The 13,013-nt window shown below is 38.6% G+C and overlaps 1 protein-coding gene across 8 annotated transcripts in view; it reads left to right on the forward strand.

Annotated features, from left to right (window-relative positions):
• SLC39A12 (solute carrier family 39 member 12) overlaps window positions 1-11,226 on the forward strand; it is a 49,495-nt gene extending 38,269 nt beyond the window's left edge. For 7 of the 8 annotated variants that reach the window (XM_075419470.1, XM_075419468.1, XM_075419473.1 and 4 more), the window contains 3 exons: window positions 2,101-2,259; window positions 3,646-3,833; window positions 8,703-11,226. In XM_075419470.1, the coding sequence (XP_075275585.1) occupies window positions 2,101-2,259; window positions 3,646-3,833; window positions 8,703-8,831 (476 nt within the window). In that variant the 3' untranslated portion in view covers window positions 8,832-11,226. The remainder of the gene's footprint in view (window positions 1-2,100; window positions 2,260-3,645; window positions 3,834-8,702) is intronic. The other variant, XM_075419467.1, reaches the window with a different exon arrangement.
• Window positions 11,227-13,013: the final 1,787 nt, after the last annotated feature.

Raw genomic sequence — 13,013 nt, forward strand, 5'->3', positions numbered from 1 at the left:
AAAGCGTAATCTGTGGTGGGAGACCTGCACGCGTTAGCTTTATGAGAATTATGGAATAGAATTTGCTGTGAGTTCTGATCCCCTATTTAAAGCAGAAAAAATTATCAAAAATAAATGTAGGATTGTTTAAGAAGAAGAGGCCTTATAGAAATAGTTAGGGTAATAAGTTCATAGTCGATAGTTACTGTTGCAGCAATATAATGTCGTGAGATAACTGCTAGTAACGAAGTTACTTTAAAATAGGCTGAAAGAAAATTAAGATAAACATTGAGATTTGTTTATATATGCATCTTCTTAACTTTCAGTCAAATAAGTTCACAAAGCTTACATTTGTAATTGCTCCATAATGTTAACTTGATCCTTATGTTATATTACAGACAACATACTGGAGTGAGTTCCAGTAACCGTGGTATATCTTCTTTGTAATCAGATACTTGAATAAAGCAGACCAATAATATCTCAGGGCAGGGCCTCACCAGTGCTTATTACAAATCACAAACTTAATGTAATGCAGAAATCTGTTGTTTCTATGAATTCATGTTCTGCACTATTGATTGTGAACTGCCCGTAGTGTTTAGAAAGAACTGTGCAAACTGGGGACGTCCATGTCTGGCTCTGTAAGCTGGCAGGAAAATCTAACAAGCCTGCCAATTTTTCTGAACCCGCAGAGCTCCCAGGCAACTAGGGAGGATTTTCTGAATACAGTTGTGAGGCTTTTATGTGCTGTATGTTTTTTTTATGATAGTCTGAAGACTTCGGTTATAGCCAGTTTCTGTAAGAAAAACATCTCCCCCATCACTATAAAATGGTCATCTCTGGGAAAACATTAGTGAAGCAAAACCTGGTAATAACTGTATTCAGACAGCTCTGTGCAGCTCCACGTTGGCTCCTTAGACTGTCATATTAAGTCTGTGTGGGGCCATTGAAGGTCAGGAAAAAACACATTTAGGGCCCAAATCATGACCCTGCTTCTTCAGATATAAAAGCAACCCTTTGCAAAGTGTTCTGTCCATGCTGTGTAGAGGGAAGCTGGATGAGTTTCCTGAGAAGCATTAGGAAGTCCTGCTTGTAAAATTGTGGGTAAAATGGGTGGAACAAAGTACAGGATAGGGGAGCCAATTACATGGTGCTAAGCCTAGACATTGAGCCTATGTACGGAGCCTCAGTGCTGCTTGAAGAGATAAAATCCTTCCCCACGGATCCATTCAGCATGCTGCCCAGCTGTCTGGGTTACAGGCTGGATAGAGAGACTGTCCCTAATTCCCTAGCTTGATTTCAGTACTTGTTTCATTAGCAACATCTTTCCACTCATGTCAGATGCCTGATCATGAACATCCAATGTACTGTTCCACACTAAAGCAAGGTCACAGATCAGTATGGGGAAGAAAAACAGCCATCTGCATCCATGAGTGATGCTGCAGATGGGAGTACTATGAGCATAACATCCATTAATTGATGGGAACAGAAGTTGGAAATGAGCATGCTGTAATGCTGTACAAATGGTGATACTCTGAGGCTTATTGCCTTTCATCTCTATCTTTCATTGTAATAAAATTTCCTCAAAAACAGACCTTTAAAATATTTTCAGTAGTAACATGCTTCACAGTATTAAAATCATCAGCTGTATGAGACCAAGTATTCATCTTCACTATAGCAGTGCAATTCTGTGAGCAACAGTGGAAAAACTCCCATCTTTTAATGAAAAAAAATAACATATAGGAAATCTTCTGTCAATTTCAGTAACCAAAGAAAGATTAACGGAAACCCTTACGATGTATCTTGAGGCTGGACTCAAACCTAATTCTAATTTTTTGTCTAATAGTTGGCCTAGTAAAAATAAGAAAGCTGCTTCCTGGTGTTTGCATCTCTGAATTATTCTACAACCTACTTTTTTATTTCAAATGTATTGAAGGAAGTGTAATAACAAAGACAAAACAGATAAAAACTATTTTCCTCTTATTATTATGACTTTTCGTACTGTTATATGTGAAGTCACCAAAACACCCAAATCATTTGTAACATAGCAAAAATTACAATATCTGTCTGTGATAAAACCTCTGGGCTTTTTTGTTGTTTGTTTGTTTGTTTGTCTTTTCCTAGGTAAGAAAATCAGCTTGTTAGCAATAATGGTTCTAGTGGGTGACAGTCTTCACAATTTTGCTGATGGCTTGGTAATAGGAGCAGCATTCTCGTCCTCAACAGAAACAGGTGTGACAACGACTATTGCTATTTTATGCCATGAAATTCCTCATGAAATGGGTAAGAAATACACATGTGTATTTTTCCTGATTGTCTTTGTCATTCCAAGTTTTTAAAATAAATCTTTCCTGTGCGACATTAGTGGGAATTCTTCTTGCTTACAGCATCCTGAACTATGGCATTAATGTATGAGATGGGCATATAAAGAGGCTGTGTTCTTCGCTTTCCCCTTCACAAAAAGGAGGGGAGGCTTCTGCTCTCATTATTGAGTACCATCTCATCTCACCTTCTCCAAATGTAAATGCCATCAGGTCAGTGTCCCTCTATTTTCGTGTGTAAGCTGTGAGCAAGAGTCACGTGTGCCTGACACAATGGGCTATCTATGAATTTTAATATGTAGCAGAGCCATTTAACAATGTATTCCTCATGCTACCCTCATTCCTGCTGCTAATCAAGAATAACAAGACAATAAAAGGAGATATATGACCCATTTTACTACCAGGCAGGACAGAAAGATAGTTCTATTGAACATTGTCTTCAATTATCTCCTTGTGGTAAATCTTTCAGCGTGGATGAAGTTGTTCCTGATATTGTGTTGATGAACATATATATGCTGGCAAATTTGAGATGAGAACTGTGGATGCATGTTTCTCTTCTTAAATATCTGGAGATTTCGTGTATGTCTGTGCAGAAAACATCTATGTAGAAAACAGCCCGAAACAAAAAGGCAGGATGGGGAATTGCTGTGAAACTGGTAACTCTTGTTTGCATAGCAAAGAAATTACCAAAATGCTGAACAGCTAACTCCAAAGACAGTCCTTCTTAATTCTGGGGCAGTGTCAAAATGGCAGTTCTACACTCACAGAGAAGAATTTTCAAAATCATTTTCTGTGTACCTGTTATGAAATCTTTTATTTTAGAAGAAAAATCCATGATGGGATTCTGATGTATGATTTATCAAAGCTAATTGGGTCTGAAACCAGTGGAATTAAACTCAAACTGGAATCAGACTGGCATAGGTTGTTCTGACTTGCAGCACCTGTAAAAAACTCAAAAGACCGTGCTGCAAATATCCTCACATGATTTGAACTGGCAAGTTCCCAATCGAGAAAGATTTAGAAACTCTGGGAAAGCATGTGACTTCACTTTTGCGTGTATCCAAGTTGGAAATGTCACAGAACATTGAGAACTAACAGAAAGCCACTCCTGTATACCGTATGCTATCTTTAGGAACAGCTAAACAAATACAAGTCAATAAGAGTTTTTTTGGTTTTGGGTTTTTTCCTCACAGGATGAGTTTATAACTCATTGTACAGAAATCGAAGGGCAGTCCTCCATCATCCACTATCTTTTTCCATATCTTAATTATTTTCCTTCACTTTTTATTACCAAGAGTCTTACAAATAAATTTATCAGCTAAATAATTAATTTTCTGTCTTTATGCAGGAGATTTTGCTGTGCTGCTAAGTACAGGGCTTCCCACGAAGATTGCAATTTTGATGAATTTTATAAGTGCACTAACAGCATTCGTAGGACTTTACATTGGCCTTTCTGTATCAACCGACCCATGCATTCAAAACTGGATTTTTACTGTTACAGCTGGAATGTTCTTGTATTTATCTTTAGCAGAAATGGTGAGAACTTCAGTCCATTGTTATGTTTTCCTTTTAACATAGCCACGTCACAGATGAGTGTCAGACAAGTGCAGGTGGATTAACGTGGAGGGAAAAAGCACGTCATCTGCCCTGGGTGTGTACAGTACTTAGAACAATAGTCTGGGTTTGTTTGGTGTCACTGCTATCATAGGTGTAATTAGTAATGAAAGGGTCAAATGAAGGCTATTAAGAGGGCAACATATGAGAATGCATAAAGGGGGAAACGTAAACAATTGTCGTGGTTCCAGTTAAACTGTGACAATACATTTTTAGGCCTGAAAGAGTTACTTCGTATAAGGTAAAGAAATATTTGATCCTGCAGGGTTTTTAAAAATCTTGAAGAAGTTGGTTACTTTTTTGCTTTTTACTCCTCTTTTCTTTATATATTTTACACACATGGTCTCAACATGAATTTGCTGTTTCTGAACTAAAATGCAAGATGCTTATCCTGTGCTCTTCCTGGCCAGCCTTTCTTTCTCAGAGAGGTTTGGATGAGCTTCTAAGCACGTCAAAACTCATCAGATTGCCTCAATTTTTTCATATTTTCCCAACATTTTTCATACTCCCAGTTCAATAGAAAAGATCTGACTATAGAAAAATAAAGTGTGAAGGTATAGATCAGAAGGGAGGTCTAAGGACTGTGGAAGAATGTGGTGGAATCGTAAGTCATGCAGGTCCCTCAGGCCACATTATTTATTGAAGAGATGGCTAGCTGTTACACTTGCAACAGTGAAGAACTCGGTTACCTTGCCAGCTTTTTTTAAGTGTCACATGTATCAATGTAAAGTTGCCTGCAAGCTTCTGAACAAAGACTGAGTATTTTGAGTGGTGAAGAGGTGGGAAAAAAAGAGGCCAGTCTCTTCTAAATTATTACTGTGTTTTTCCCAAGCCTGTCTGTTTCTCTGTCGTGTTCACTACCATCCTCCACCTCATGCCTGAAATATCGTTTACCAGGTTCATACATAATACTTGAAGCCTGAAATGTATTATAACCTATTTAATAATCTCATTGTAATAACGGACCTTAGACCTGGGGTGTATTTTAGTCTTTTTTTGCTACTGTAACAAAAGTAAAGTGAACATAAAGTGCTTCTAAGAGCTTGTGAGGGAACTGCCTAAGGATTGTGGATGTGTCAACAGTCCTGACTGAGGTGGTAAATAAGGGACAAGAATACAGTGTACAAAGCTGCATCATGTTCTGATGCAGAGAAATTTGGAAGTGAGGCTGCCTACCTACTCAATAGGCATGGTTTTAGTAATGTGGCTAAGAATGATTTAGGCATATTTTCCCTTCAGTGTAGGATCAGCATCCATCAGGGATCCACAAGCTCCCAGAACAACACCACGTTTTTCCCTGACTCTTCAAAGCAATGTGCCAGCTGTAAATGCTGAGAGAAGACCATTCCAGGCAGAGACAGGGATGTTTTTTCCCTTGTTTTCAGCTTGTCACCATAATCTTGTTCTTGATGTGAAGAGGAGAAAGAAGGGAGAGGGGAGGATCTTATTTCTCGCACCTTCCTTTTATTAATAGGGATTCCAATCAGCCTTTCTCTGCATTTTGTCAAAAGAATTGCTATCGCATTGCTCACCTGCATTTGTCGGAAGAGCAAGTGTTGAATATCACAGGGATTATTTTATTTAAAAAAATATTCCTGCAGAACTGCAGGAATTTATAGGTCTGAAAAATTTTGTATGTTTGTATAGTACCCCTTGAAAGAAAATCAGCTATTCATTATGTATTTTTCAATTTTCTGCACAGAAATAACTTCTGTTCTTTGCTGCATTCTCATCTACAAACAGTAGTCATGAGTGTTCCTGCCAATGGGGTACAAATACTTAATGGCGTACAAAGCTTAACTATAATTTTCAGTATTTGTTTTATGGACTTTCACGTATTCATGTGATTGTCTGAGTAGAAGTTAAATAAGAAAGCAGCAGTTAAATGAGACTGAACAGCCTCACTGGTTTCTCCATTGAGGACCACTGAGGAGTATGAGGTGGAGGTTCATTGGCAGGACAGCACTGTGGGACTGCCACCACATTCAGGGCTGCACAAAACTACTTCTGTGGTTAATTAAAGTTTTTTATTCTACAAATAGCATTCTAGCTCCACTAACAAGCAGGGTAAGTTAATAATTTCAAAATTCTGAGGAAAAGGACAAAAGATAAAATTATTTATATCCTTCACCATTTTTCACCAAGGAATTCTGCGAAAACTCATCTTCCCAGCATTTAGGGAAGGTGGAAATGAGTATTTTGTCTTGAAAATGTGTATGCACAGGTGTAATACTGCAATGTACATTGTTTATTGCTTCAAGGTACTCATGAAAGTAAACACCTGTAATATTGTGGTTTTAGTTGTTACTTAATCAAAACTTGAAAATCTTGTATCAGCTTCCTAAATGAATATCTATGAAGTCATCATTACAGATAAATATTTATGAAATCACATGCATTGTATTAAACCCCATGGACTGGGGCATCATTTCAGAGTGATTGTACAGATCATATTGGTTTATACAGTTGCTGACCCAAAAGACTTACTATCTAATTTGAAGGAGGGAGATGGAAGCAAGAAAGATAACAAGGACATCAGGAAACATGAGATAGCCAACCACTCCCTGAGCCAGCTAACTGACTTTTTCTATGACTAGCCTTAAAAATATTTCTAATTTTGAAGATAAAGGAGTATTTTTAAAGTGAGTTATTGGGCTGTTGTGGCACAGTGGTCATGCCATATATGCCCCAGCTTAGCAGAACTCCTGTCTAGCCAGCACATGGTTGAAAGCCCCTTGTGCCTTCTTTCTGCATGCTGCTTCGTAATTTTTCATATCTTCTGTATGCTCATGATGACATAAGCTGGAGTGGGAATAGAGTAGTCCCTTGATTAACAGTAACTCCTTTGCCTCCAACAGACTTAAAGCATTAGTGAGTGTGATGGCATCCAACAGCTTGGATGTGGTGCTATCTTCCCTTAGTTTGTGAAGTGTTTTGCATCTGCCAGTTGAATAGGCTTATGCTTCCCAAACAGCAAGCTTTTCTCTGCTGTACCACACACATTTGTGTTCAGAGAGAGTTGGGGAACCGTAGCTGATACTGTGCCAACAATCAGCTTTTATTTTCAGAGATAAGCACAGATGTCACAATAGGTAATGATCTGTGCACTTGATAACATGCACATAGGTTTGGTGGAGGGAGCAGACATCTGCATTGGACATAAGAAGGGTGCTACCTGCTGAGAATTCTTTTATAAAACTTTCTTAGGAACCTACTGTGCATACATGTAACTCATAAATTGGCATTGGCACTGACAGCGGTAAGCTAGCTTTTGCAGAGGGAGGGGAAAAGGTTTCCTATTTGGAGAATTTGTTCACTGAGGCACTGGGGAAGAGGACAAAATGGACTGATTGTAAGGATAAATAAGAGAGACCAAAGGCCTAGACTGAAAACCTGGATTCAGGCCTAGTCTTAATGAACAGTTTTTACTTATACACACAATAGAAACCACATGCTCCAAACACTTACATGCTGTCAGTTCAGATTTTGGTTTACATGAGAACTTTGAGGTGTTTACATTTGATTTAGATTAAAATTTTCTGTTGATCCTTAAATATGAACTAAATATAACTACATGAGTTTCTGAGATGTAAATTTGTACCAAGATTTAAACCACTGCCTAGTTGTTACGAAGATCCAGGACGTTTGGGTTTGCCTGCTATTTTTATGCAAAGCTTTAAAGCGGAGGCAGATTTTTCACTGTATTTTTCTTCGGGGCCCATGCCAACTTCCAGAGAAAGGAGAGTGCAGGAGAAGCAGACCCAGAGACCCCCTTCGGACAGGGGGAAGGACAAGCATAGCGAACAGATGCGAACGCGCCCTGCCAGCCTCCTCGGCCAGCACCACACCAGTGTCTCCCAGTGGCTGCTGCTGTTACAGCTCCTGGGAGGAGGCTCTAAAAGGCAGACGAGAGCAGGAGCTTCATTCAAGCGTAGGCTGTGCGTAGAGCAGGAAGGGGTGATGGGAGAGTGCCAGGAGCACTCACTCTTGTTCTGGAGTTCACAACAAACAGACAAAAATCCTGTAACCAAAACCAAAGGTCATTACCAGGCCATTGCTCTGTATTTATTTCCAAAGTTGATGTGAAAGTATCAGCACTATTAGTGTCTCCCCTGGTGTCACTAATGCATAAAACATCTGAGTCTGAGCCTCAGGCATCATTTTCACAGGCTCTGTTGAGACATAAATTTTGTTTAAAACTTTGATAAAAGAGACCATGTAAGGTGGAAGGCCAACATAAGTAGCTTTTAATATGATTGTAAACAACTGCTGCTCCTTTACTTGATTTAAAACTCACAGAGAAAAATATTACATGTAATCCTGTTTTCTACTTGTATGCTTACTAAAGCCCGAGTAAATAGGAATGTTGCCAGTTATTTCAGTAAGAGCAGGACTGATCCTATATATAGTACTGAAACAAAAAGCCTCAAACTAGTTTATTCCCACAAAAGGGAATCACTAACTTTACTAAATAAGCATTTCTTTACAGACAGCTGTATAAAATTACTCAAAACTGTTGAGAAGTTAGCAAATTTTCAAATCTCATTTATAATTCTTGTCAGTGCTAGTAAAAGAACCAAAATGGGTGGAATTTGATTAATTCAAACATTTTGCAGTCAAGATTGGTGTTGTCACAATGTACAGGACATGCTACAGATTAATAGCTATATTCAGAAACTCAGCATTTTGAAGGGTTTTTTTTAATGAAGTTTGCCTTGTTTTCCCATAAGACTTTCTTTCCCAGAGATGAATATATCTGGCTCTCATTCTGGTGTCTTATTCTTTTTTTAGCTTCCTGAAATGACTCATATTCAAACACGGCGACCCTGGTTGATGTTTCTCCTACAGAACCTTGGATTACTATGCGGCTGGCTTTGCCTCTTACTTTTGGCTGTATATGAACAGAAAATTAAAATATAAGTTTTCTGCTGGAAATCTTGAAGTACCACTTATGACAGTGGATAGCATTATTCACAATTTTGTCATGTCTGCTGTAGTGATATATAAATTAAGTTGCTGGGATTTTTATATCTGAACAGCAGATAACTATTCCGCTTTATTAACTTATTGTTCAGATTTTGTAATCTTTTTTGTAAACATGAATGTTTAGAATTGTGTTTTATTTGTTACTGAGTTTGCCAGATCCCATGCTCAAACTTACAGGAGCTTTTGATTAGTTTTTATTAAGACTGTTCTAGTTGAATGCTCTAAGTGATCTCTGCCAGTCTGATTGAATAAAAGAATAAACCACTTTTATATGCAATAATTAAAGTGGACTAACCATGGTTAAATAATTTGAAGTAGAAATATTTTTTGCCTCTTAGTACAAAGAATAAATGTATTTCTATAAAACTAAAAAGTATAGCAAAACTAAACTGTTGAATGTCATACAGCAATCTAATAATATCTGCACTAGCTACATTGTCAACATAAAGATCCTCAGTAGTCATATCTTACTGGTCCACTGTGGCAGGTAAAAAATGACAAGTGTGAATGTTGAAGTTTATGATCTAGAACTCTGAGAATGCCCTTTTCTGACTGTAGTATAATTTCTCATGTGTGTGATGGAATCTGTGACAGTCACATGCTGGACTATAGTAACTGTCAGAGTAACCACCTTCTGCATTATCCCACCTCTGATGGTTGCTCATAGCAAATGCTCATGAAAGCTTGTAAGAAATATGTTTAAACAGGTTGCCCAGAGGGGTTGTGGAGTCTCCTTCTCTGGAGGTATTCAAGACCCGCCTGGACCAGGTCCTGTGCAGCCTGCTGTAGGTGATCCTGCGTCGGCAGGGGGGGTTGGACTAGATGACCCACAGAGGTCCCTTCCAACCCCTACCATTCTGTGATTCTGTGGTAAATTGTTTTTCCCTGATATCCCTTCCAGGCTCCTCAAATCAAGGGATTCCTTGAGCCAAATGTTGTTTCTGAGCTATCATGTTTAATAAACACCAATAGTGCCTTCCCATTAGCAATTAGCTTACTCATACATATGTGATGTGCATTGTGAAAAGAGCTTTTTCAATTGTCTAAAGGGCATGTAGCTGTGCTCTCTTAGGGCCTCACTGCATCTCCTATTCTGAGTGATTTTTGTGCAATTAGTCCTCTTGATTTCAAGGGAACTCTGCACAAATTGAGATGACTCATTTAATTTAGTATTGCAGAATCACGCCTGAAACAAATATACAAATTCATCCCTGATTCTGCGGTGCTGAGCAACTCCCAGGAGGTGCTGAGCAACACTCAGCTGTGCGATTTCGCCTACTTACATGCTGTCAATTTTTGGTGTAAGGACTCCCCCCCCACCTAGTTGGTATATGAGAATTGAGATGCGTTCTTTCTCCCTCCTCTGATGAACTGTGGAAATAAGGAGAGCAAGTTACAGAACAAACATATGTTCCTTATGCAGCAAGAGGATATTTTATTTTCCTTGTCTTAAGCTTGAAGTATGGCTACATTATGACACAATATGACTGTCTCACAATGTGTCCTGTGTTTATTTGACAGCTCCTAGTGAAGGTACAATTACTCTCGTATTACAGAAGGGAACAGACTCTGTTCTCCAAGAGCAGACTGTCAGAACTGTCAGTTCTCAAAGGCTGCATGGGCACCCTACTACCTTATCAACAAAATGTAAAGTGAAAACAATTCTGAATTTCATTGTTTATAATAGCCCAGATTCATGGGCTCATCAACCCTTAGTCATCCACAGACTTACCCTTGGGAAAAACACTTAAAGATCATTTTAACAGTAGATATGCACTCATTTTCAGGGCCTGTTAGGTATGAGAATCTGTAGCAAATACCCCAATGCACATCTAAATGTACATCTAGGCACTTACATATCTTCAAAAACCTCATCCCAAACAATTTATCCAAGGTCACACAGGAAGTCTCTGACCAGGGAAATGAACTGAGATGGTTTAAGCCCCAAAGGAAAATGCTAGCTTGTTTTATTTAGGTGTGCAAATATTATGACTGCTTTTTCTGTTGAATTAACTTTGAAAGATGAGCTGAGTAGCAATGACTGATGCTTCTCTTTTCAAAGTTTACATTTTTCAGGAGTTTGTGCTTGCTTTTAGTAAGGTAAGAATTTTTAAAAGTGGCTTCCCAGTATTTCATATGTTCGTATTGGCACCGAGTCACTCCATGACCTTCAGCTGTGACAGTCGATTCAAGCAATAGTGGGACACCACTGGACGTAAGCAAAAATCTATTCTTATATCAGATGGTGCAAATGAATATTGGAAACGTTTGTTATTTCAAAGAGAAGAGCTACCATAGTTTGAATGTTTTTGCATGCATAATGTTCACTACTGCAGAAAACAAGATTACCAACATGATCATGTTTTGGCAATATAATTGTATTCTGAAATATTTTTCTACTATTTATTAATGTTTCTGAAAGAGGCCAAGTAATTTCTGGCAGTGTGTACTTTAAAGTTGCATACGAGCATAGGTTCATATCCTGACATGATCTGTGAACATATTGTATCCACATCTGTGCAGAAAATGCCATCTTTTGGCTATATATATTTTGCGGGTTTCTTGATCACATTTAACAACCAAGTATATTTATACAGCTTCCACCACAGGCACAAATACGTTGGTCAGAATGCCACTTAGTCCTTATTTCTGCCACACAGCTGGTATGCTTTTGTGGTATTTGTCAGTAAGTGAGCGGTTCAGTCATCATTTTGCTCTGGTGTCAAGTCTGAACACCTGAAGTCTCATTAGCATACGGAAATTTGAATTCCTATGGTACTTGTGAGACAACTTATCTCACTAAAAGTTGGAGCCTCTGCTGTAATTCTCTTGACATTAGTGTCTTTAAAAGGATACTGACCATGGAGTATTACCACACGTAAAATAAGACTGGACTGTATGTTGGGAACAACGCATCATGCACATCAGCTAGAGAACAAGTCTTACGAGGAGCAGCTGAGGGAACTGGGATTGTTTAGTCTGGAGAAGAGGAGGCTGAGGGGGGACCTTGTTGCTCTCTACAACTACCTGAAAGGTAGTGAGGCAGGTGTTGGTCTCTTCTCCCAAGTAACCAGCGATAGGACAAGAGGCAATGGCCTCAAGTTGCGTCGGGAGGTTTAGATTAGTTATTAGGAAAACTTTCTTTACCGAAAGAGTGGTCGTGCATTGGAACAGGCTGCCCAGGGAGGTGGTTGATTCCCCAACCCTAGAGATGTTCAAAAAATGTGTAGATGTGGTACTTTGGGATATGGTTTAATAGGCATGGTGGTGTCGGGTTGATGGTTGGACTTGATAATCTTAGAGGTCTTTTCCAACCTACAATTCTATGATTCTATGCAGAAAGCTGGAAACTGTTCCTATAGGTCACCGAATTAGAAAAGTAAATCAGTGTACTGAGATCCATCTGCAGGATTTATCTTTTTTGTCAGTGTTCTCTGAAAATCCCAAGAAAAAGGATAGAAGAATATGGTTTTGTGTCCTTACAAATAAGAAGGTGGTGCACAAGTATTCTTATGATGCATTATCTTTTTGTTTGTTTTAAATTTTGTAGAGTTTATTCACACAGATCTTAAACAAGACTCTATTTAAAGGCAGGTATTTCTTGCTGTTCCTCCAAACCTAACAGACAGAGAGCATAATATGCCAATGTTTTCATTGAGTCAAATCCTCAGTAAGGACTGCAGAACTTCATCACTTGCAGCCCTTAAATCACGACTAGGTATCTCTCTAAGAGGTATGCAATTACTCAAACATATGTTATGTGCTTGATGGAGAGATTATTTGGTGAGGTTTTACAGCCTGTCAGGCAGTTCTGACTAGATAATCGTAATGTTCCTTTGAAACCCTAAAATATAAGAATCTATAGATACAGAAATTTTTCTGGAAGAAGCTGGTTAGTATTTTTCTCTTTCATGTATTCTTAGTTTTCAGGCTCTCTCAAGATGAAAAAAATCTTTCTTTCCTACACAGAAAATGAGAGAAAAGGAAAGGCTGAAAGAATTTGTTTGCTACAGTGTTTTTTTCCTGGAAGTTAAATGGCAGAGGGCCTCATAAAAAATACTTCCAATTCCAAACCACCAGGGCTCCTAAGCATAAGAGACCTGACCTTGTACCTCT

The sequence above is a fragment of the Opisthocomus hoazin genome, chromosome 4, assembly GCF_030867145.1.
Source record: "Opisthocomus hoazin isolate bOpiHoa1 chromosome 4, bOpiHoa1.hap1, whole genome shotgun sequence".
Lineage (NCBI taxonomy): Eukaryota > Metazoa > Chordata > Aves > Opisthocomiformes > Opisthocomidae > Opisthocomus > Opisthocomus hoazin.